The sequence below is a fragment of the Pyrgilauda ruficollis genome, unplaced genomic scaffold (genome assembly GCF_017590135.1).
Source record: "Pyrgilauda ruficollis isolate IOZ18807 unplaced genomic scaffold, ASM1759013v1 scaffold9, whole genome shotgun sequence".
NCBI lineage: Eukaryota > Metazoa > Chordata > Aves > Passeriformes > Passeridae > Pyrgilauda > Pyrgilauda ruficollis.
Genome location: NW_024531043.1, coordinates 6994794 through 7019914, shown reverse-complemented (window position 1 = coordinate 7019914; position 25121 = coordinate 6994794). Strand labels below are relative to the sequence as shown.

The 25121-nt window shown below is 44.0% G+C and overlaps 1 protein-coding gene across 1 annotated transcript; it reads right to left on the bottom strand.

Moving 5' to 3' along the window:
- Positions 1-3751: 3751 nt before the first annotated feature.
- LOC121365162 lies at positions 3752-17103 on the bottom strand. Its single transcript, XM_041489146.1, has 5 exons — positions 16975-17103; positions 12521-12623; positions 11116-11279; positions 7032-7277; positions 3752-6406 (listed from the first exon to the last, which is right to left on the bottom strand). Exons 1-5 carry the CDS (start codon positions 17101-17103, stop codon positions 5669-5671), a joined length of 1380 nt encoding a protein of 459 aa, XP_041345080.1. The 3' UTR covers positions 3752-5668.
- Positions 17104-25121: the final 8018 nt, after the last annotated feature.

Here is a 25121-nt window from a genome sequence, read left to right as displayed (position 1 = left end):
TGAGGTTCTCTGTTTGTCTTTCTTCTGTGGCATGTACTGTCAGCATAGAAATGGATGTATGCAACACTTGCAAATACTCAGTGAAGCTGCTAATTATGTGAATGTTGAGATTGTACAAGCAAATACCATCCCTGACTTGTAGTAACTGAAAATTAGATGAGTTTTTGTCATTCTCAAACTTCCTTAAAAGCATCAGATGATACTGCAAAGGATCGTCAGTATCCCTAGAGGATGTATAATAAATTGTATAAGCAAGAGATTGTTAAATAGAAGTAAGAGGGCTCCCAGATGCTTACAAATTAAAAAGCTTGCTACTTTTAAAAAAGTAGTTACTATTTCAGTTTCACCATAAACACTGAAGTGACAAGTATTTTACCACCTGATTTAACAGCAGCCTAGATGAAATTACTGTAATACTGTGTTCATCTTTATTCACTTAATTTGTATAAATTATAAGGTTTCAAATGACTACTGTTAGTACAACTTTTTCTGGACAGGACCTTAGCCTTGCTGAGTAAATAGGAGGACTTGCCTGCACCCTGTTGTATCTGAGGTGCAAGACAGTAGTGCCAGAGTTGTTAAGCTTCAAGTTGCAGTTCAGCATCCCAGGATTTTTGTGCTGCTGCCATTCCCATACTTGAAGCTGGATACCCTTTAATGTTGTAGCTAATCTATGTTGCTGTTCTTAAACCAGCTGTCAGGCTAAATTTAAGTGAAACTCAAACTCGGGTTAAGTATTGTAAAATTGAAAACACAGTGTTGTTCCATGCACCAGAAAGATGAGCTGATAGCCTTTAAAACTGGTAATTTTGGCTGGCCCTGCACTTGCAGTGGTGGATTTAAATGTTTTATACTCCATTATGTCCACAAATGACTTGTAACTAATTCAGTTTGAGGAAGCTGCTGCTTTGGGATTTATGCACTATTGAGAGATCAGGTCTGGCACAGCCAAAGCTCTTCCAAGCACTTTCTATAAAGAATAAAGAAAAATGTTGGTGGGACTGAGGGGAGCAAATGTATGGCCACTGGCAGCTCCTAGAGCTCTTGGAGTGGCTCAGGTACTTGAACTCTGTAGGATAATTTCTGCTTGAACTCTGAAACTGTTTTCATTGTATTTCACAGGAAAAACTTGGTGTTTGACAGTCCAAGATTAATCATTAGTTCTCTCATTCAGCAAACAAAACACATGCGTTTGGTACCAATTTTTGGTCTTCAGTAGAACTGTGTGGGGCAGATGGCTTAGCCTGCAGCAAGAGCTTAGGGAAATAAGTTGATTCAAGTAAAAGGAGTTAGGAATTTGGGAAGTGAATGCTTATTCCAAATTATGCTCTGAAAATCTGGTTTCTTATGGTCCCTTAGAAGTCTGCTGGAAAGGAGTCTTATTTTTTATGGTCTGCCCTCTTAAAAATAAGTCAACAGTCACTGAAAGTTAGGAAAAAAACATCTTGATTTTAAGAACATGTGAGGAATTTGCATTTTTTCCACCTATTTTATCTAACATTCTTTCTGCATGATGTTTGGGAGCTGAAATACCACTTATACAATTCCAAGGAATAAGTTCTGAAGAAAACTAATTATACTATTTCCCACAGCAATGCTTAATATGCAAAGATTGCTTCTAAATCTGCTTTCCAGGTCATCCTTCTTTTCTTCACACTTCCATTTTGACTTTCAATGAGGAAATTTCTCCCTTAAGCTCATTAGTTTCCATAGGAAATGAATTATAAAAAATGCTAAGTGTGCCATATGAGGTTTAACATCAAAGACATTTCTAGACAGACCATGAATATATGTTGAAGCTGTATTTAGTCTCTGTTGGGTATTCTTTTCAGTGCTGCTGAGTTTCACTTGCTTTCATTAGGTAAGTGTTGGCTTAGGACTTACCTTTTCTTTTCCCTTGCAATTCAAATTAATCTTTAATTGTTTAGAATAAAATCTACTGACTGGACTGTTTGAGTCAAATGTGTTTTGGTAGGGCTCATGTGCCACCCTCCTGAGGGGAAAAACTCCAAGAAGACAGTTCTGAGTAGAAAGAGTTGCAACCAACTGCTCTTTAACAAAAAGTCAGAGTTCTGAAAGGAAACCTCAGTTCATGATTTGCTACTAAGTTATAAGTGGATTTTTCTTGCTAAATGCTATTCTGAATCTTCCAAGTTAGGCTGCATCACCTGGATGTTAAATCTGTTGTTTTCCCTTTGAGCCTCCATTCCCAACCAGATCAAGTACCTGACAGTAAGAACCTCAGCACACCAGATTCTTGTCAGCTTGTATAGCTTCACGCTTTTATTTTGAAGCACTGTTTGTACAGTGAAAAAATAGGGAATGCCCACATATTTTTGTCCTATTTAGTCTACCTAACACATTGGCTAGAGTATTTGACTAGTATTTTCCAGAATAATTCATTTTAAAAAGAAGGAAGGTGAATATTTCTCAGTTTTGTTGCATAGAATTCTTCTCTTTGCTAGCTCTATAATGTTTTTTTTTACATTTTCCCCCCATGCAATTGTGATTGGAATGATTTTTTTCCCCCTCTTCAGTGAGTGTTTGGAGTGCTATCCCATTCACTGCTTGGTTACAGAACGTGATTGGAATGATTTTTTCTCCCCCTCTTCAGTGAGTGTTTGGAGTGCTTATCCCATTCACTGCTTGGTTACAGAATCACACAGCAAACCCTGCACTGCACAAGGGTAAAACTGAATCCAAGCCCATGCATGAGGGATGAGGTTTTCTGTCATTAAAAGTGGCAGCATAGCTCTCCAAAGTAATAATAGCTGTTAGGACAAAATAAATGCCATAAGTAATACTATTTAAAAACTAATCCTAGTCAATATTTACAGCTGAGAGTATTAAAGCGCTTTATTCCACCCAGAGCTTTCAGAATTTCTTAACTCTGCACTGTGACTTTTTTGAAGAGTTTAGGTAGAAGCTGTTTGTGTTCCTGGGGGAAAAAAAAAAAAAGAAAATAGGAGAACTTCAAAACAGTTGCTTTGGCTGTAAGAGGAGGAAAATATTTTATACTTTCTTTGAAAGTACAAATTATAACACAAATACCTTTTTAGCAGTTAATTTTAGTGATCTGCTTAAAAAAAAAAAGAAAAAAAAAACAACAAAAAAAACCTAATCAAACAAAAAAGCTTCAAAAGGCAGGTCAGGAACTGAAGTCTCCCCTGGGGTACCTGCAGCACCCACCTGCAGGCACGGGACTTCAGCATCTTCTAGAGGCAGAAGGCATCACCTTTAAATAGTTGGTCAAACAGCCACCTCTGTTCGGAGAATAAGCAGCAGCGTTCAATTTTGCATGTTCATCAGGAGCAGGGCCTCTCTCACCACAATTATGTGTGTGTATATATAATGTATGTGTGTGTACATATATATATATGTGTGTGTGTGTACAGTCCATGCTGCAGCCAGGGTGTCTGGTGCAGTCCCATGAATAATTGCCCATATGCTGCTGCAGCAGGCACTGATGGATCTGAAAGGAAACACAAGCTCCCACAGAAACCTCCTGTGGCAGCAGTTAGACAAACCTGGTGAGCAAAGTCTGGTCTTTGGTTACACAACAAGTGCTGGAGGAGGTTGGTGTAAACAACCACCTCACCTTCAGTCTCAGAGAAATTGGGAAGGATCTAAAAAGGAGTGTTTGCTTTTCTGCTCTTCTGCCACCACTGGGGTACCCCACACCTCTCCTGGTGCTCTGAGGCACGGCTCAGGCTTTCAGCAAAACAAATTAAGTGTTGTTACACCATAGAAATGAGTGGTTAAACATGCTTTTATTGAAAAAGCCACTTTTTCCAGCCCTTCAAGTGTAACTATTGTCAATAATTGAACACAAGTACTTTTCAAAAGTAGATTTTAGTATTTCAAACTTTAGAAATGTAATAAGTAACAGAACATTAAATTACAATGTATATTAATTTAATGCAGTGGAAGTTATTGTTAGAGTACTGAAGACTTCTAAATATTTTTAAAACCATAAATATATTAATCTCTTCCCTTTGAATCAAGCAGCATTAATTTAAACAACAACAACAAAAAAAAGTACCCACCAAAAAAGAACCAACCAACATGGAGCCAGACTTTGGCACTGAGCACAGTCTGGAAATAATAAATGCAGAGGCTTGTTTGCTGTTCATGTTTGAGTCAACTGCTAAAGGGCAAATGTGTTTTTGCTTCCACTGCTACCAGCTGCACAGCTTCTATGTCTAGGTAGACATGTAAACACACAGAGAAAATATAAGGCAAAACCTATAGTCTTGTGTTGCATATCTCAGACATTAATGGTGGCAAATGGAAGCTGTAACAGCAGGTGAAACCATAAATAATTCAGTTAAATATTTCAGCAATCAGTCTTAAATGCCTTCACAGAGAAGGATTAAGATAACTGGATGCACACTGCAGCTAATACAGGGGAAGACTTGTGCAGAAGATTTCTTTCTGACACCTGTTTTATGACATACTATTGCTTTAAAACAATGTGCTGTTTCAGCTGCAAAATGCAGCTTCAGAGGGAATTGTTTAATTTAAGAAAGAAAAACAATTCTGAATTGTGGGACAAACATGCAGGAGTCTCTTGCAAAGATAGGAAAATATCACCAGGAGGAAATTAAAATACTGATGGGGTTATTAAAGGCAATAGGACTAGCAGGCTTCCCTTTGGTTCAGTGTTCCATTGAATGCCCTGGACTTGTACTCAGGGAGGCACAGCCACGTAGGGTTAATTTCTAAAGAAAGTGAGCACTCAAGTTTGCCCCACCTTAATTTTGTCTTTCAAGTCTTGCCTGCTAAAGGAAGGGGAATAGTTCTCTAGTCAATGTGCGTTACCAGCAATAAATAGCTGGTGAATATAGGATCAGAGCAGCTGCAAATATCCAAGTGTTGGATGCTGGAGACTATTCCTAGTATTTCAGTGTTTTTGTACACATGCTCCTGTTGCCATGAGGAGTCATTTAATGTAGTGGACTGAGGTGTTCTAAGCCTATGTAGACCTAACAAAGATAAAGCTACATCAGACTTTAATAGAACAAGCATCTGGTATTGGGTTGCTCAGCTTGTCTGTACACTTCTCTACAGAGTTAGGAGATGAGATAATCTTGCTCTTTAATATTAGAGTTGCTAATGCTTGGTAAGCTTTGTGCTAGACTGCAGAAGTTATGAAATACTTAAAATGAAGTTTACAAAACTGTATGCAAACATGCATGAATGAACTCTTACCCTTGGCTTGGCAAGGCTTGGATTGTACAGGCAGAGCTACAAACAGAAGCTAACTCAGAGCTCCCAACAGAAAGACTCAAGTGATGCCACAGGGACGGGGACTGATTGACATTTCAGATATAAACCACGGTGTAACCACCCCAGGTTACTTTCACTCCCATCCCAGAAAAGGGGTTCTGCACTCTGAAGTGCCTTTCCAGAGGGTGTTTTCTTGTACAAACTACATCCAAGTCTCATGCAGGAGAAGAGAGATGAGGTTAGTGAGCTGAAGGGGAGTTGGCATTTGTGCTGTGGTTTGTGTCCTTGCAATCTCAGTCCCAACGCGTGCGAAGCCAAGGCTGCTCTCAACAAAGCTGCCACGTGTGACTGCCACACTCAACTCGGCACAGCTTCTGCTCTGCTCGTGTCCCTGCTCCCTCTGGCTTTGGGAACTGATGTTCCTGTCTCTCCGAGGACATCACTGGACTGAAGCTTGGCACAGCGTGGGAGCAGCGGGCGTGCTGCAGTTCTGTGAGGGCTCAGCAGTGCTGGCATCTGCACCTGCTGAGCTCTGCTGGTCCCTGGAGGAGCTGGGGGCCTTCCCCTGGCCTTGGTATGACGTGGGGGATTTTCCCCAAAGGGGAAGGCTCGGTGGGAAGGGGGCAGAGCTGCTCCTCTCCGCAGTCAGAACCGCCGGCTGTTTCTCTGGCACGGCCGGAGCATACACAGCATTTTGCTCTGACAGGTGATCTCCACACTGACTGAGGTGTTCTGCCAGGACCAGAGGCTGCTGATCATCCCCTTCTTCAGAAATAACAAAAACGGGTTTGTTTTTATCTGTTTCTACCATGAGCTCCTTTGTTTTTGAGCCGTTGACCAAGTTGATTTTCAGTGGGTTGGAGCTCTCTAGAAGATTTTTGGGGCTTTGGCTGTTAACTGGAGATGCTGCCCCTAGATGTCTTGAGGGATCTAAGGACCTCATATGTTTGCTGTCAGGGGAACTGGCTAAAAATCCAAAATAAGGGTTTCCAAATCTGGATTTCTTCAGATTGCAGGAGGTTAACTTTCTCTGCCTCTGTGCAGACAGAGTGAGGGGATAGGAGGCATTACTGGCAGATGAATCAGAGTAAACAGTCTCTGATGCTCCCTCGATCTCAGTGGCTGAGATTACCTTTCTGGTTGGCACACCTTGGGGTCTTGCAGCTGTAGAAAAACCCTGCACAAAATAGTACAAAATTAGCAGACATGCCCTGAAAAGCAGCTCGCTCTCGAAACTTTGATCCTGAGAGAACTAAAAGTTAAAATTCCTGGTTATTTTAGAGGTAAGATGCATTCTTTAGCAAAAACCTATGTTATTACCTTAAAAAGGAAGAAACATCCTTTATTAGCTTTGTAACAAGCTGTTGGTTTGATGACTACAGTCAGTGAGACCCAAATATCCCTGCCACACCTACGAATTCCTTGCAGTGCAATAATAATACATCAATTATAATAAATTCAAGGCATAACTGGGGGGAAAAGCACATGTCAGAACACTCAATGAGATAATCTTGTCTGAAGGCATTTTTAATGTTCTTCTGGACTGGGGATAATTTCTTAACCAGGTGCCAACTGCTGGAAAATACAGCTGCTTAATATTGTAGGAAAGCCTGGCTAAATTACAATATAATTAGGGCAGAGACTTTCCCATACACCAAGGAAGATGGACTGAGACGTGTTTGCACTGCAGGACAGAAAGGTGAGGCACTGGCCAAGGGGAAAACGTGTCCCAATAGTGAACAGTGGGGAAATACTGGAGCTGAGACCCCAACACCCTCCCCTCCCCTCCCTGCAGGACTCACACTGCTGTCAACCAGCTTTGTGAAGGGGCTGTTGGTGCTCCAGCTGCACCATCTTTTCTGCAGCTGTGGGATGGGAGCCAGGAGGTCGTGGAAGGTGCGGGCGCTCCAGGTGCGCTGCCTGGGACAGGGATTCTCCAGCTGCGCGTTCCCCTTCTCAGCAGCGTCCGCTCCTGCAGCTGTGGGGTGGGAGCTCAGCCAGTCAGACACAGAGGCCGGGCTTGTGACGCTTCTTTTCAGGTTTTTGTCCTGAAAAGAGTAAATAAAGATCGTCTATAGGCACCTTTCATCAAAACGTTTTTAAAACACTTTGGAAACAGGCTGTTGGTGCGAGAGAGTGATTGATTCAGTCGTTCTCAGAGGACTCAGGAATGCAGCTTCTCTTCCTTGTTCTTCCAGTGCGCTGCCTGAAGCTCACTGGCTTCCCTGGAGGAAAGTTTTATCTTGCTCCCCCAGTTTAGGGTTTAAAGCTGAAGTGGGAAATTTCAGTTGCGTAAGACGTAGTCCTACAACCCTCACTAAATATATGAGATATCTACAGCTTAATTTTACTGGAAGTATTTGACAGATCAGAGTCATAAACTTCCCTGTGTAAAACAGAATTCTTCCCCTCTGCTTGGCTCTTGGAAGGCTCCAGGTGTGTCTGTCTGGGGAAATAAAACTTAAGGGGGATGGAGCCTACTGAAAGAAATCCCAAAGCTAGCAGGAAGAGAATCAGAAGTCTCAAAAATGCACAGTTTGAGAGAAAAGACTGAAGTAAATGGTGCTCTTTATCCTCTGTAAGGGAAGAATTAAAAATAATAAAAAATAAAGAGAAAGGAAATAATCTGCTCTCAGTGTCTGTGCTGAATAGAACAAGAAGAACAAGAACTGGATTGGAGCCAAGGAGATTTGCATTTCACATAAAAAATGTTGTTCAGGTGGACAACATGCTTTAGGAGTAGAACAAGACATCCAGACAGCTGTAAAATTGGCATCATCAGAAGGTGAGACTACATTAAACTGCTGTCACCAGCCCTGTGAATGAGCAGAGATGATCAGACATGGGAATGAACTATAGACAAACATCTCTTCCATACTTTATAAGTTCTGATGTTGCATTTGAAATCACAGTTTTTGTCCTTAATATTGATATAAGCTTAGAGCCAGGAAAGTTAGACAATTCCTGACATTCCTGTGAATCTCCTTTCATTCTTACTAACACCTCACCTGTTATTTAAGCCTCCTGTTACACAACTCTGTTCATATTTTTAATTTTTAGCTGTGCGAATATGGTTGTCATGAGAAGAATGCAAAATCCATATTCCCAAAGTTTACACAGTCCTTAAAGAGTGTCTGAAATAAATCCCACAGTGTCCTGGATTTTAAAATCCTGAGAAACCAGAAACATGTAATTTGTTATTTCTGAGAATCTGAATCGCCCGAGTTTCTGCAAATCAAAGAAACTATTTAGTGAATGTGTCATATTGGAAATGGATGGGCAGAGAGGCAAGAAATTAGCACTAGATCAGAAAAAGAAACTCAGTAGGAAGCCAGGAGAGGCACCAGGCTCAGGATAAGTTGGTTTCAATATTAAGCTCCTAGTCTAAGATTTTATTAAAGGGACAATCTTTATTTATAAAGTTTTAAGCCAGCTGTCTTCTCCTTAGTGGCCCCTTCAAGCTTTCTTGGGATTTATTATTCTAATATTATTATAAATACCTCCAAACTGATGTAAAAATTATCTACTGGTTTTGTGATAGGTACACTGGAAGGAACTGGGAAGAAGAAGAGTGTATTTTCTAGACTTTGAAAAATGTTTTGACAATAGATGTTTGTTAAGCTTCCATGATCATACTCTTTACTCAAACCTTTGCATCTGAAACTTGCCGTGTCTGATCAGAAAACAGAGATCATAGTCATAAGTCAGCCAAAGGGTGAATGATGCCTTAAACCAAAGGGGATTTAGCAAGCCATGACTACTGGAGGACACCTGGAGTCTCCCCAAAAGCCATCCCACCCTCCATTTCCTCACACCAGTCACAAACAGAGGGGTTTTTATGCTCTCCCAGCTCTTCCCTCACAACACAGGACTGGTGTCTTCAAATAGGTTTGAAAAGCTGCTGAGCAAAAGCCACTTAATCACGGGCTCAGGCCCAGCTGAGCTCGGGCTCACACTTGGTGGGCAGCACAGGACCAAGCAGCCACACACAATTTCTCAGGGAAAAGGTCAAGATAATTTTTTTAATGAAATCTCCTTATAATTTAACAAATTCTAGTCAAGCATTTTGCGTGAGGTGAGTCTGCTGGCATTATTCACTGTGCTGTGAAGGCTCAGGATTTCACACATGTTTTCACAAGGGGATAACTGCTCAGCTCCTGCCAAGGAACGGGCTGTGCTCCAGCAGATATCTCATCCCACTGCCTAGTGCTGGCCACAAAGCCACACACCACATCCTCTGTGAGGCCTGGAGGCTGGCTGGCCAGCAGCACTTCACACCCTAAAAATACACACCTAAAAATTCAACTGTAAACACGTCTGACATCCAGGAGCCCTCAGAATCGAGTGGCCTGATGAGAACCTGTTTGAGTGCAGGTTTGTAATTTGTCTGCTGTGCTCAATTTCCACAGCCCTGGAGAAGATGGTCTTCATCTGTGGGAAAATACCCAGGGCTTTTAAAAAGGCCTGCCATGCTTCCAGCCTTGGTTCCTTGAGGAATTTGGTTGGGAGTATTGCCTCACTTGTGTGCTGCATGGACATCACTGAGGAGATGCTTTCTGACTTAATAATGTGTTTAATTTTTTTGCTTACTTTCATTGTTTTAGCACTCTTTTATTTTTTTAATGTATAAATGCCCTCTGAAGGCTGCTTGCAGAAGCCATGTCAGAATAGAAATGGGGTGTGTATGTGTCTTTGTTCCTTCTGACTAAAGTGGAGAAAAGGGGCAGGAAAATGATTTTCCCTGCTGCCTAGAAGCTGGATGTGTGTGGGGTTGCCACCAGATGAAGCTCTCTGCTTTGGAAAGGACCAGGTTTGTTCAAGGCTACAACTCCCAGTGCCCTTCTTTGGAAAGGACCAGGTTTGTTCAAGGGTGCCCAGTCTGGCTACAACTCCCAGTGCCCTGCTCCACAGAAGGTCAGGCTCAGGCAAGGGAAGGCTCCAGAGCTGTTTTCCTTTCTTTCCCTCTCTCTGTTCATCAGGGTGGCCAGCTGGAGGCAAAGCTCAGCACGTGTCTTACACCAGTGTAGGAAAATCCTGACCAGCCTGGCCTCCTGGCTAATTTCCTAATCAAGTGCAGGGATACAGAATGCTTTTGTTTTGTAAACTGTGACAGAAGTTTTACACAGCCTGTCCTGGGCATGTGAGTTCCTTGTGCTGGTTGTTTATCCTCTTGTGGGAAAAAGAGACAGGGCACTGGAGTATTGACCTGGGAAAGGCTTTAGCAGACACTTGCAGTGGATGTGCTCTGTCTGCACTCACTCAAGGCTGAAGAGGTGACAGCCAGACCTGAGGCTTCTGAGCCATCATCTGTCTCTAAACAAATAAAGGACCAGGAGTCCAGGGGAAAGAGCTAAAATAAGAGAGAACCTGCTGAATCAATTCAAGTTTCTGTCTGTGAATTTGTGAGGCCTCAGTGCTTTCACTTGAAGTATTTGATTTTTTTGGAGTCTAAGCTGTTAATTTTCACATCAGCTTGGTGAGAGACTCTGGAAAGCTGAGGAGCTGAGTAACTTCCCTGATCCCTTGGAGTGGTGGGCAGGAGTAGGTCTGATTCTCAGGTCTTTCATTTGCTACAGGTGGTAATTTTAATGGAACATCAGCTTTGCCAATTAACACCTCTGCAGGTTGGTCCTGCTGTCTGCTGGCAAGCATCTCCATGACTTGCTAGTAGGGTTCTGCATTTGCTCTTCCCAAAGCTGGGAAGATACAGGCGCAGGGGATCACTGCCCACATCATTTGATGGCAGCTCAGCTTGAAGATTAGGAGAACTGCCTGCTTCAGTCCCTGCCTTTCCAGAAAGTGGGCATTAGGCAAAAATGGACAGGTATGACAAGTGCTGTCCAAGAGGGACATCCTGCAGCCTGCTAGAGCTGCTGGGGAATGTACCTGTATCCTGTAGGTGGTAAAGCTCAGCCCACTGGTCCCAGGTCCAGCAGAAATGATAAACACTTCATCACTCCCAGTCTCAGTGGTCACTGCAGAGATGGAGGAGGGCACATCTGGGTCAGTGTCCTGAGGAGACCGTTCTGTGCTGCCTCTGCAGGAAGTGACTGAGAAAGGAAAAAAATCAATAAAGATTTTTGCTCTGCTTGCAAGAGTCCAAAACATCTGTTTCCAACTCCTCCATAACAAACCCTCATCCCTCCCTCCCTCACCAGACAATCTAGAACAGCCTTTGGCTGGCTGTTGCACCAGCCAGAACAGAATTCAAGTCAACAGTTTGCTCTCCTGAAACTGCAAGCTTTTAAAAACAAAACAAAAGAGGAGAGGAGAAACACCCTTGGGTGTGCTTTCTAATAAAAACAGACATTAACTGAAATTCCTTGTGTTAAACACATGAGGTTGTGCTGCAGATCAAAAACTTGCAGACTTGCTCAACTCATTATTTATTTGTATTTACTCATACCTGCTAATATTGGGAGCTGTAGTTTTTGGTTAAACCCCAGAGAACCTGCTCCTACAGGCAGCCTGATGCTCCAGGGACAGCCATGGAGGGGGATGTGTGTCTGCATGTGTCCCCAGGGCCTGGCATCTGGTCCAGGCAAGGACAACTCTGGCCACAGCCTCCTCAAGAAGGAGATGGGAAGCTGTCATGGCTGGGAGTACAGAATTAGCATTTTATGGAGGTACCCTTGTGAGAGCTGAGTGTGTGCCATCACTGGGAAACTGAAGGTGTGTCACAACACAGCATAAAGTCACTCCCTGTTGGCCTCCACTAACCAAAAGGGGCACTGGGACAGTTCATGTGTTGTGACTCAGAATTGCAGCAAGTGACACTGGCTGGGATGCTTTTTCCTGGAAGCACACTGTGAGGTAAATGTCACCCACAGCACCTCCATCCACACAGACCCACAGAAACAGGGAGCTCTGGGAGCTGGAGTTGGCCAAAGACAATCTGAGCATTGTAAAACCCGTCCTTTCTGGACAAAGTTAGGCCCGGGGCAGGTGAAACTCCTCCCCAGTTCAGGGGTCTGAGTAAGTTGTTTGTAGCAGCCTGAGCCCAGCACATTTGCTCTGCTAACCCAGTGTCTCTGCAGTGCCATGTGCTGTCACAGCTTGCGTTGGCAGCGCGCTGGAGCTGTGCTTGCGTGAGCTCCTTGCCAGGGGAATTACCCTACCAGGGAGGGGGAGCAGCAAGGGACAGTGCCCACAACAAAGGCTTTCTGCTGTGGAGTAGCTCTCCAGCTGTGCATGGGCGAGACAGTGACCAGGGCTGTGGGGAAGGAAGGGTCTGGGGCAGTGCCCGGGGCTCGGGCTGCCCTGACCCGCTCCGGCCCATGCCCGCACTCACCCGCCTGCTCCCGGCTCACAGAGTGGTTGTTGTTTTCATTCTCCCGGCTTGGCACCACCAGCTGGAGCTCATTGATATCGACAGTGGAGTTCTGGATCCTGTTCTACAACTCAGAACATGCCCCAGTAAACATCGTCAGATAAACAGTGCAACAGCCAATATGAAAGAGAGAAAGAGAAATTGCTGAAGCCATTAGCACTAACCTCCTGGTCACTGCATGCGTTGGATGAGCTCCTTTTGGGGCACGTTCTCTGCCTGAAAAGGAGAGACAGCAACAACAACAACAAGCCCTCGAGTGAGTTAAAGATCCACAGCAGGAAAGTTCTCGGCTCTGCTCATCCTGCGCGGGGAACCCAGCAGGTTATGAGCATCCAAAATACTTGCCAAGACTCAAGGCAGCAAGGCCTGTAAACAAGGGGAGAAAATTATATGCTCATGTGGTGGAAAGTCAGCTGAAGAAGAGAAGAAGCTGTCATCTTCTTCCTCTGCTCGCTGCAAAAGCAGGAGCAGAGCTCAGACCTCTGCCAAGTCCCACCAGGCTCCCCCTGACAGCTGCTCTTTCACATCACTAACTGAACAGCAGGACTGAGATCCTTCAGTCTGGGCAGTGACATCCCTCCTATCCTGCTAGACAGAATATTTCATCTGCATAGCTAATACTGCATACTGGGTTATATTTAGCAAGCAGAGAGCATCAGATGCTGCTCATTTGTGTGACTGTTTCACTAAAAGGCAGTGTGGCAGCGATGATGGGATGAACGTGCCTTTGGCTGAAGGGAGACACACTCATGTTCTTAGCCTTTTTTTTCACAATTTTACTAAAACTGAGATTATTAAACAACTAGTGTTATAAACTTTTGGATGAATAAGACTCAAAGATATCACAAAGGCTGGCACTGGTGGACCTGATAATGACTGAAACGAGCAGTCTGTGCCCGATGGTGCTCCAGGGGACACTGCAGACACGGGGGAGCATTAGGCACTGACTGATGGGATGCAACCCAGGTTGTTGCAAAGGGAAGTTCTCACCCCAGGTGACAGATGGGCAGCAGGCAGTGACTGGCAGGGCAGCTTGGGTGGGGAGAGATGGCAACACTGAAGGCTGGATGGAGTCACTGCACACTCAAGGGTTGGGAGGCTATGCAGATGTAAAGTGCAGCTGCAATTGGGTTGCAACCATACAGCAATGACTGCATGGGACAGGATTAAAATTAAATAAGATGGATGTATCTGTTGTTCCTGGGGCTTGGGAAAGAAAATAAAAAATCCCCCATTACTCGAGCCAGGCTTCATGGCCAAAAGTAATTAGAATTATTGGCCAACTAACAACTGAAGCTTTCATTCCCTCCCCAAGTAGAAAACAAAAGCTGCAGTGTGGCAGAGACTTGGAGTTTCCCCAGAGAGCTTTGCCCTGCTCAATGCAATGAGCCTGAGCAGATACTGCTGATGACTTGGTGCACTGGAGTGGCAGTGGCTGCCAAGCCCATCCCAGGCCATTTCTACTCCTGGCAAGGCTGAGCCTGCTACTTTTAGCTAAGCAAGAGCAGCAGACAGAAATGGGAAAAAAAAAAAAATCAACAGCTGAACCTGGTACCAGAGGAATAAATAAAGTATGAAGAGAAAAGAAAGTTGAAGGCAAGTTTACAAGGCCAAGAGCTTCCAGGTTCCTCTTGGCATCCCCTGCAGTGCCCAGTCCAGCCAGGACAGGGTCCCTGTGCCTCAGGGGGCTGGTCCCAGCTCTGAGTCTGCTGCACTGGTAAAGCAGCATCATCTCCCCCCTGAGCACACCCCGTGCCACCCTGACATTTTCTGCAGTGAGGACAGACTGTGGCTAATACACATTTGACACCTCATTTCAAGCCCCTATTTAGGACAAGAAGCATAAAATAGAGCTTGATAGGCTCAATCTAAAAGAAGTTTAATGCTTAGTGCTTAATGGCCTCAGCAGTCTTATTCTGAGCTGCATTAAAACCCCACAGCTGTGAGCTGTAGGCGAGCTCCAAGCAGTGCCAGAGGTTCTGGGGCCAGGCACCAACACCCTTACAGCAGTTAGCCCAGTAAAGAGGGAGAAAAGGCTCTTCCAGTGCCACACAGGAGAGGTAACTCAGCACAGGCCATGGCATCGCTTCCACCTGGTCTCACTTAAATGCTCTGACAAAAAATAGAGCGGTGTAATCAAAGCTTCCCAGGAACAGCATGCAGGGAATACAGGAGGCTGGGATAGTAAACACCCTGTCAAGAGGCTAAAGGAGCAGGGGTAGTCTCTATTTTCATTATTTACATTCAGTCAGTAGCTGGCTGAGGCATAAGTATCTTCTTAAAAAAAAAAAAAAAAAAAGAAGAAAAAAAAGAAAAAATAAAACAAAAGAGAGTTGTAGAGCAATGAAGAGGCATAAATGCCAGTGTTAAAAGAAGCAAGCCTAATCCTGTGCCATAGGCACCCCTGTAGGATGTATTCCCAGTGACCAGAACACACAAACATTGGTGTGTGGGGCTGAAGCCCTGTGGACTGTTTTTTCTGTTGGTCAGCAAGAGCAGAACATTATTTTGTAAACATCTAACAAGCAAAAAGCCAAACTGTGAATGTGAGCAGCATGGCCTGACTTTCTAAACAGGCTTTGCAGAGGAAACCTCAGCCAGTGGAGCCTCAGATTGCCGGTGCACTTTTTGGGTTGAATAATACTCTGCTTCATGGATTGTTACAGTGAAATTAAATAGGGGTATTGGAGCAAGAACAGCCTACTCAACATGTGTATCAGCCCAGACTGCTGCCATAGCAAAGGGAGCCTGTTTCTGTCTCTTTTGAAGATTGGCGAGGGTATAAAAATAAAGTATTTGGTATCTGGAAGACATTTTCCACCAGACTTTTTCCTTTAGAGCTAGCAAAAAATTGTGGTCTAAATTAGTGCTCTGCAAGCTCTTTAAAAACAAAAAGGTTAGTTAGATGTAATACATGCAAGTTTAACTCTTACAGCTACAGAAAGTTCAGACCCTGAAAGCAGGAATTTCTATATATACAGAACAGAGATGATATTTAAGCTTCACCACTGTGCCCACGTTCTCTGGTGCCCAGTGGGATTGCCCTGCATTGTGTGTTTATTCTGCCAGAGCTGAAATGCAGCCTCCATCAGGACAAGGAAAACCAAATGGCTCTGCCAAACCAGCCCCAGTGTCCAGGGGTGTCTGGGCAATCCTGAGCCTCTGGGGCTGGAGGATTCACGCTGGATGAGGCAGGGGAGAAACCAGAGCAGCTGCTTGATGGCTCTGGGAAATGAACACTCCTGCCAATACCCAGCCCAGAGTGGAGCCCTGCGAGGGGCACTGCTTGTTTCAGTTTACCTGATGTTTCCATGGAAGGCAAATCATTTGAAAAACGATGTTTATTTTGACAAAAACCTGGGGAGAATGGGCTCTGTTTTGAATTTGTTGGAAGGGAGAGAAATAAATCACTGTTTCTACAAAAATGTTTTCACTAGGGAGTTGGAAAAATGCAAACATATGCTGGGGGGCGGAGAAGTGTTCCTTGGATAGATATAGAGAAAAGAAATACATAAAAGAAAAGCAATTGACTGGAGAGGCATGCTTGTGTAACTGTTAACATTTAACTAGTTAGCATCAGGACCTGGAAAGACACAACCCAGCCTGACCATCAACTCATTTGACTGGATTGTTTTGGATTGCATTTGGGAACAATGAGAGCTACTGCAGCATGGCTCTGGGCTCTTCCCCAGCATCAAAGGGATGTAGAGATGACTTCTTAACACACTGAATGCATTGGATTTAGAATTTCTGCACAGTCTCTTGGATAAAATATGCTACAGATGGGAAAATATTTTTAAATCTTAATTCTATGTGGTAATGCTTTGGTTATTATTTACTTTTCTGCAGAGTGCTAGTGATGGTTAGTTAGAGCCAAACTGTGGGATCTCTGTGAAAAGATGCAGTGACTGTCAGCTCAGCCTGCTCAGGAGGCTCAGGGAAGGATGATCTTCCTCTGCTGATTTTGTCCATCAGCCAAAAGCTGAGATTCAAAGGCACCACTGCCATTGAAACAAAAAATGTCCAGGAAAGTCCTGACTATTCAGGTATTTCTGCAGGAAAAAGAAAATAAATCTGAGGTACAGGAGCTGTAGGAGTAGGAGAGAAAACTGAGGAGCCATGGGCAGAAGCAGTGGGGGACATTGACTTACTCTGTACCCACTTCACCACATTTGGAGGACAGTAGGAGTTAGCAGAGCAAAGGAAAGGTAACTCTCCTCTGGAAATCTAGCTCTTCTCTGGGAATGTAGCTCTTTTCTGGTCATTTCCCTGTGGATAATGTCACATGCTTCCAAGGCTCTGGCATCACCTTACCTGCAAGCTACGCAGAAGGCAGAGAGCAAAGCAAGAGCAAAGACAACAATCCCTGTTCCAATTGCCAGCACCATCATGTTTTCCTTCCTCTCCTGCCTCACAGCATCCACAGTGCTGGGGTCAGTGATGTTCCTGTACTCGAAGAGCATCGCAAAGCCTCGGCCCCGGTCCGTGGTGGTGATCAGCTCCATGATAACCTCCACCATTTCCAGAGATGAACCAAACACCATGGTCTTGTTCACAGGGGAATTTGGGCCGCAGAAGCGAGAGGAAAATGTGATGAGATCAGAAACGTATAATACATCATGGGGACAGACATCCCCTGCTGACTGAGGGCTGGAGGAGACTTCCACGGGCAGTGCTGTTGAGGGAAGAGCCCAGGTCTCTGCTGGGACTTCATCTCTCTCACTAGCAGCTAGGTGGGCAAGCAACATCTTCCCTTCCAAATCCTCCCCTGTTTCCAGGCCACTGGTATTTTGCCTCTGCACTGAGGCACTACCAGCCACAGGGAATGGCAGCTCCTCTGGCTGAGCCTTGGTCATTGCTTTGGGCTCCTTCATCTGCTTCCACTGGTTTCCTTCAGATGCTTGTTTGGCTTCATTTTTTTTTGAGACGGTTCCTGGAAGTTCATCCAGGTGACCAGCAAGGTCCTTTGACTGGTCCCCAGTGCTGCTCAGATCCTGAGCCACCTTTGATGTCGAGGTCCAGAGAGAGGGTTTTGTGGTGTGGACAGAAAAGTCCAGGTTTTCCTCAAGAGAAGGCATATCCTTGTTTTCTGTTGTAGCAGGGGCTGAAAAGCCATCCCAGGGGGTTGGAGTTTCACTAGAGCTCTCAAAAATGTCAAAGTCAAATATTTCCAGGATGAGATGGGTTCTCATGGGAATGAAAAACTGCCAGACACAATGTGTCCCTGGGTAGTAGTTGTTTGGAAAACCTGGTGACAAAATCAGGCCTCTTTCCATTGATTCCACCACTGCACCACAGGAGTAATACACCTGGGAAATAAAACAAAGAATCTTACATCTTGCCTAGATTATACCCAGGATGCAGTCTGCCAGACCAATGGAATTTCTGGCTCTTTTCTTTCCCTTCAGAGACTGGTTTAAGATACCCCCAAGACAGGGAAATTCATTAAGCTTGTGCAAATCTTAGCTCCTACTTTTGTGGAGCATCAATCTAATATGGGAAGGCACTCTTAGAGACTCTGGAAGTGTATATTGGATGGTCAACCTCTAAGAGAAATATCACCCACGTAAGTAATTCACATAATTCTCACTTCCTACTACTGATAATTTGTGCTGTTGGCAAACATACAACTTTTTGACCACACAAATATGTTGCCCTAAACAGTTGGTTTTGTGAGAAAAATCTTAAGAAGCTAAAGGGAAAATGTGTCACAGCATTTAAAACTCTGTGTTATTTTCATTACAAAAACATTTTCATGTAAAAAAAGAACCTTTGCATTGATGATCACCCATGATTCATCCAACCAACTCATCTTCTGTTTCAAGGACATTCAGCCTTATTTACTTCAGTAAAATGTAGCTGCTTTTGATTGGACAAATTGTCTCTTTTTCAAGTGCAAAGCCTCTCAAAATAGTGACAGCAGATACCAGCTCTCACCAGTAAACCAGCATCCAACATGCATTTTACATAACACAGTGACAGTTCCATGCAAATCTGCTATTTCTTCCTTCTCCACAAATAGCCTCCAGCCTCCAAGAAGGAAGGAAGTCCATAAATGGTGGCACTAACCACCATTCTGTGCTTTTCTAAAGGTGCATGAGGCTGCTTTTGCACTTCATATTTACAACTACCTTCTCCCAAAGCCACTCTTAGAGCCTTTTCTCAAGACTCGTTCATAAATTTGCAGAGCACAGAGCCCAGTCTGTGCCTTAGGCAATTGTTTTTGAAAAGGGAAAGAAAAAAAAAAAAAAAACAGAAGTGCTTAAGTCACAAGCCCGGTCTAGGAGCAAGGGTTTATGAGCATTAATTGGAAAATAAAGGGAATGCTTTGGGTTTGGTGTGGTTTTTTTATTGGAAATTATTAGTTGTCTTGGTCTGTTATCTATTTAAACACAAAGGAACTTGGCAGTAGAACAAACGAAGCTTATGAAGTCCATATAAAGCCACAAAGATCAAAATACTCCAGATTTTTTTTCTCTTGATCCCTCCCCTTGGCTCATATTGAAATAGAAAGAAAAAAAAATGCAACACCAAATGTTAAAAGCTCTAAAGTAGAAACAAAAAGCCAGACCTGTTCTACAAGGCACAACCTTTGTTTTCCAGCAGGTGCTGCTCATATTCTGGGGGATTTCAGGGTGGATGCAGGATGGCCACAGAAAAGGACCAAAACAGTAACGTGGGTGGAAACTGCGTTCTGTATTCAACTTGGAATCCAACATTTGACTTGTAAAAGTGTCATCTAAATCAAAGCTTATGTTAATTACAGTGGAATAAACTACAGGCTGCTCATTTAAGGCACCTGGGCTGGATTATGGCTGGAAGTCTCAAGTGGAAAAGAAACCACATTCATTGCCACACACATATTGTTCTCTGTCAATGCCTTAGGAGTCCCATATGTAAAACCAAGACATATTCATAGAAATGTACTGATCTTTTCTCCAAGAGGTAAAATGTTTGGGTTCAGTATGGATTAGTCAATTCATGGGGAATCCAGGGGAAACAAGCAAAACTTTATGCCAATTTAAGAGGCTACAGGTCATGACAGTTAGTTCCATTTACTAATTCATTCAGAATTATAGTTACAGCTGTTGCCACTTGGATTTTACTGAAAACTTGCTGGTTTCCAGTGAATATACTCCTCTTTCCTCGCTTGGAAGAAGAATAGAGGGATTTTCTGCTACTTCTCTTGTATTCCTACATCACAGCATATCGGTGCAGTCTAGCCTTTGTTCCACACTAAGCAGCTGAGCTCACTTTTGAACAAGTATTTGCATAGGAAGAAACAGTAAACACCACCCAACTTTTGCACTAAAATACGTGCCCAGTTTAGGAGGCAGAATGTGCACCAGAACTGCTGCTCGCGCAGGGCGGCACTCCTGGATGTGGGAGGATCACAGCTTGGCTCAAGCCTCCTTAAATTAGCAGTGATTGAGGGCTGAGATTTTGTGTTGGGGAATATGTGAACCGATCCAGTTGCCTTTTTTCAGACACTGAGAAGGCGCTTGGAGGCGTTCACAGCCCCTCCTCTACTACCAGGAGACTTTGTTCACACCCCAGGGCTGCAGCCACCAGATCAGAGGGTCCTGTGGGATTCAGCACCAGAGTGCTGAATGGGGAAGTGCATCCCCCCCAGATCCCTCGCCCCCACCCTCAGGATAAGCTCCCTTTCCTGCCTTCACTTTCACTCAGAGCTGTCAAACTGTCATCATTTGAGGAGGAATATCTTGCACATTCTGTGTACATCCAAGGAGTCTCGGATGCAAGGTGCCTCTTGAGCCAGCAGCTGGTTGCAATAAAAACCCCAAGAGCTGCCCTGCATCCCCAAATCTGGGCAGAGGGGGAAGTGCAATGTGTGAATTCCAGAAATAGGGCTGAAAGGTTGTGGCAGTGGGGGAATTGTTAATTTATTATGGCTTCTGAGACCAAAAAGATTGAAGATTTGCTCTGAGATCAGGGGAAAAAAACCCATAAGGGACAGAAAATGCAAGATAGATCTGAGGGAAGGGGAGGGGGAAGGATTTCTGATTAGTTTATAATCCCCAACTGAATGAATGACAAAATAGTTTTGTTCATTTGAATCACCCATTATGAACCCTGAGTTTTGCCAATTAGACACAGATGTTCCCTTCTGCAGCAAACTACAGGCTTGTGGGCTTTTGACAGATGCATGCAAAAAAAAATTGGCACGTTTTTAATCTTTGCAAATGATAGGTTGTTGTCTTTTTAAAAACAACACTTGATATATGCCCACACCAATTAGGTGAATTATGAGCAGGGAGAACCAGATTACCAATCCTGTTTGTCTGCTTTCCAGTACTTTTCTCTCTGGCCAGAGATTCCAAATGTTTCCAACAGTTGTGTTGAACTGACTCTCCAGTCCATCATGGTCAGACAAATCCCATCTGCTTTCTGTACTGGGGGAACTGGGAAACTGCATTTAGAAGGTTCAAAAGTAACTCAAATCTCAGCTGCTGCTCCTCGGCCATAGACACAATGGTTGGCTATTTCGGAACATGCCAAGACGTTGCATTTCCCCCTTTGACACTACACAGCCCTCTCAAAAGCTTAAATCTTGTGCCATTACTAAAAAATGCCCCATTGTCATGTACTTACCTCCTCCTGTGCTGGTGTTTGGACTGAGAAGTTAATATTGACATCAGCTTTGAGCTATTTTAGATACACATGTGTAAGGAGTTATAAGGCACCAGGAAACACAGGGCTGAGGAGTACAAGGAGGATGTGTGCTTGTCCCTCAAAGGTGGCAGTGGAAGTGGTGCTCTGGTGGTGCTGAGAATGCCCTGCTGCCCTCTGAGGAGCACATCTGCAGCAAACCCACATGTGATGCAGCTGTAGGGAGTTTTTCTTACACATAAAGCTGGGCTGGGTTGGAACAGATGTGGCCAGAAGTGACTGCAGGACACTGCTCAGGAATCTCACTGCAGACACCAGCTCCCAAAGACAGAGGAGCCCCTGCTGTGTTACACAAGGGTGTAGCACAAAGCCAGGGTGCCATTGCTTCAAACTGGATTCTGTACATCAAAGAGCTCTTGAGAAGCAGGAGGCACTGATGAAGAGCAGAATTCCCATGCATAAAAAGGAGAAAATTATTGTTTTGGGCAGATGGGATTTTACCATAAGGCCCACCCAAGAATATGCACTGGGAACAGTAGTTATCATCATCTGATATATAATAAAACTCTTAACTCTGCTCTCCACTCACACTACACCTACAAATGTAGGCCTGGAGCCTCTGCATTCTTCCTGTAGGAACATTGTCAGGGAATCAACACATTCTAAGGGAATCCTACTCTCAACAAGACTAATTTCATTTAATAATATAATTATCTCCCTTTAGTCACAATTGCTGCCAAAGAAGGCACCAGGCTAGAGCTGGACCAGAGGCATGCTCAGAAGCAAGCTCCTCACTTTGCCTTTAGTCACAATTGCTGCCAAAGAAGGCACCAGGCTAGAGCTGGACCAGAGGCTCAGAAGCAAGCTCCTCACTTTGCTGGGACAGGATAAGTTATTGCAGCAGCTCAGAGCAACCCCATGCTCAAAACCAGCAGAGTCCTTGTAAAAAGCCAGGAATGGCAAGTTGTGGCAGCCTCTAGCTGGCCCACAGCCTCCTCAGTGATGGGTGCCAGCCTCTGCCTGAACCACAGGCAGCAGGCACAGCTTGGTTTCTCAAGCTTCCCTGTCCTGCCTCCAGGAGAGAAATGCTGCTGGCCTGAGGTGATGCTGGGAGCCCAGAGGGAACGTGGAGGATGCTGTGACATGCAGCTGGGAAGAGAAGGTGACCATGGCCATGGCTCAGCTTGTAGAGACACAAACCCTGCTGAAGAGAAGTGGAAACAAAGTGATTCAAGGCCCTGGGCAGGGAAATCCTCAGCCCCTTTGTGTTCTTAGATTTTGCTTCTCTTTCTCCATTCCTGTTAATGCTGGTTACAAGGAGCTGCTGGATGCAACATCCTGGAGGACAGTGTCTCACTTTTATCCCAAAGACTGTTTATTTTTAAAGTGTATTTGTTTCAAAGAAGGGGAAGGAGAACATCCTGTCTTGATGTTTGATATTCCTCTGTGAGCACGATCTCAGATTCTCTGGCTTGGGACCTATTCAATGTAGCTTGTTTTCTTTTATAAAATACCCAAGAAATAGCAAGTTCTTGTCGTGCATACCCAGAGTCAGAGCTCAGCAAAGGAAGCTGGAGACACACAGCTGAGCCACTGAATTTCCACTACATCCTTGGGGCCAAAACACTCACCTAATAGAGATACCCAGCTGCAGGCTTGCAAGGAAATGATGTGCAAAGTTCATAACCCACTTTGCCCTCATTAATGATTTATGCACATCTCAACTTCTGTGCATTTCTCACATGTATTTTGAGTTTCAGGCAGATTTAAAAATGTCACTTCCACTTCTTTTTAGAAACAAGCGTAGGAATAATCCACTATATTTCAAACTGACTGAACATTAAGAAGTGCTGCATTTATTAGTCTTTTCAAGCACAGATGTGTATTAACTCCTTATCTAAGTAAAAGGGCTTTTTGGTCTTTGCTTGAAGGGGAAAAAAACTAGTATTGGAGTAATTAGTGGAGGTGAGGATAGAAGCTTTTCATGTAGACCTTAGGCCCTTCAAAAATCATTCTGAAGAGAGGATATTTGGTTATGATCCCATGATTTGAATCAGAGGGTTATTTTATGTTTTGCCCCTTCCTGTAAAATAGCCCCACTACTTAAACACTTCTAAGAGTAGAAAAGAAAGAACTCCTCTACAGGTAGATTTTCTTTTGCTTAATTTAAAAATCAAAACCCACTGCACATGCCTAGAGCCAGAACAGGACAGTGCATGGGCAGTGCAGCCCTATCTGGTCAGCCTACAGCTGATTCCACAGGAGCCACAGGGGTAAGCAAACAGTTCCTGCACAGACATGGATGCAGCCTTAGAATCCAAGTTTGTTCAGCCTGCATGATTAAATTTAACCATCTGAGCTCAACATAGCATCAGTGGGATGAAAATCCAGCAAGCTTTATTTGGGATCACTCACCCCTCCAAAATTAAAAACATCTTACGTGCACACATGCACACACATGTGTGTTCCTTTCAAAGAGCTGGAAATGCTTCAAGGCTCCTTCACCAGCTCCTTCACATTTATCCTTCCCAAGGGACCTCTTTAAAACCCTGGTTACACCAACATCTTTGCTCAAAACACAGAGGGAGAGGTATGGCATCCCAGCTACCTCCCCCTTCTCCCCTCCAAACATAGGAAGTTCATTCCAAGTTAAAGATCACTCGGGCTCCTGAGGACATTTGAGCAGAGCCAGCCACCTGGGATGAAATATGAAGTGGCCCAAACATTCAGCCAGAGCAGAGAGAAATGCTAAACTTGAGGTTTTAAAAAGAAAATGAGAAGGAAAAAGAGAAAGTTGTCATTCCACAATCCCAGCTTATAAGGGAAAAACAAAATAAAGACAAGTCTTTAGTTGCTGACATGGCTGGAACTCCCTGCAAAGCTACCAGAAATACAATTCTTGTGGTTCCCAGCAAAAGCCCCAAGTTTTCCTCTCACAGTATTTCCAAGCTAGGGAAGTCTGAGCTTTTTGGATGCTCATCAAATACAGGATCTGAGGAAAGACTATCCCAAGAGTGAGATAGAAAACTCCAGTCTGTTGGTTTAAGAAGTGACCACACTTCCTTCACTAGCTGACTGATCTAGAGATCAAAGCTGGTAGGACTTTTTCCAAGCACAGGACAAAGTTAATCAGAGACTTTGGAAAATTAGTGCTCTATTTAATTTTGCATTTTCAGCTCATCATTGCATGCAAGGTTTATTTTCTCCATTAGAATGAACTAGATACAGCTGCAGCACATATAACCTATTTTTTTCCACCTGGCAGTACCAGAGTTCCTAGAAATGCCTTGGAATCACCACTTCCCTCCCTGCCAAATTGCCTTTGCTGTTTGAAGCATGAGGCAACAGCAAAAGGAGACTCTCATCCCACATTAGGACAGCTCTTCAAGTGTCTCTGGATGATTGAAAGTAGCAGAGTTAGCACAAGCAGATCAGACATGGGATTGACAGAGCACAACAAAAATTGCTGACACTTTGCTTAGTTATTAGCTTCCCCTGTCTCATTTTTTTAAGTCTTTATTTGTAATTATTTTTCAGCTTGATCTCCAAAAGAGCTCCCAATCAATTATGAGAGTACCCTCCTTGCTGAGGAGTCTCCCTTGCCCTCCCCATACCCCATCCCAACACAAACCCACCTTCTGCACACAGGTATGTTCTCCTTGCTCCCCGAGCCCATCCACACAAACAAGCTCTGAACAGGGTTCAGCGTGGGACTCAAGCTGGGCTGAGCACACATTTGCTTTTATTACATTTATGGTACCAGAGCAGTTGCACTCATGTTTTTAAATGAGGACCTAATACTTCTTCTGAGTGCAACCTGCTGGATTTAAGCAAAACCAAACCCACATTTTTTAACAGATGCTCTGTTATTTTAGTGGTGGGCAGCAGCAGTTCCACCACATGAAAGTGATTATGGATGTGACATTTCCAC

What these genes read in the sequence shown, in the direction of transcription:
- LOC121365162 (XM_041489146.1), bottom strand. Translation starts at nt 17,103, where the DNA reads ATGGTGTTTGGTTCATCTCTGGAAATGGTGGAGGTTATCATGGAGCTG. An exon ending in ACCCCAGCACTGTGGATGCT is followed by an intron (nt 12,624 to 16,974) that starts GTGAGGCAGGAG and finishes TCTGAGTTGTAG; the next exon opens with AACAGGATCCAGAACTCCAC. An exon ending in TTACCACCTACAGGATACAG is followed by an intron (nt 7,278 to 11,115) that starts GTACATTCCCCA and finishes TACTCTTTTCAG; the next exon opens with GACAAAAACCTGAAAAGAAG.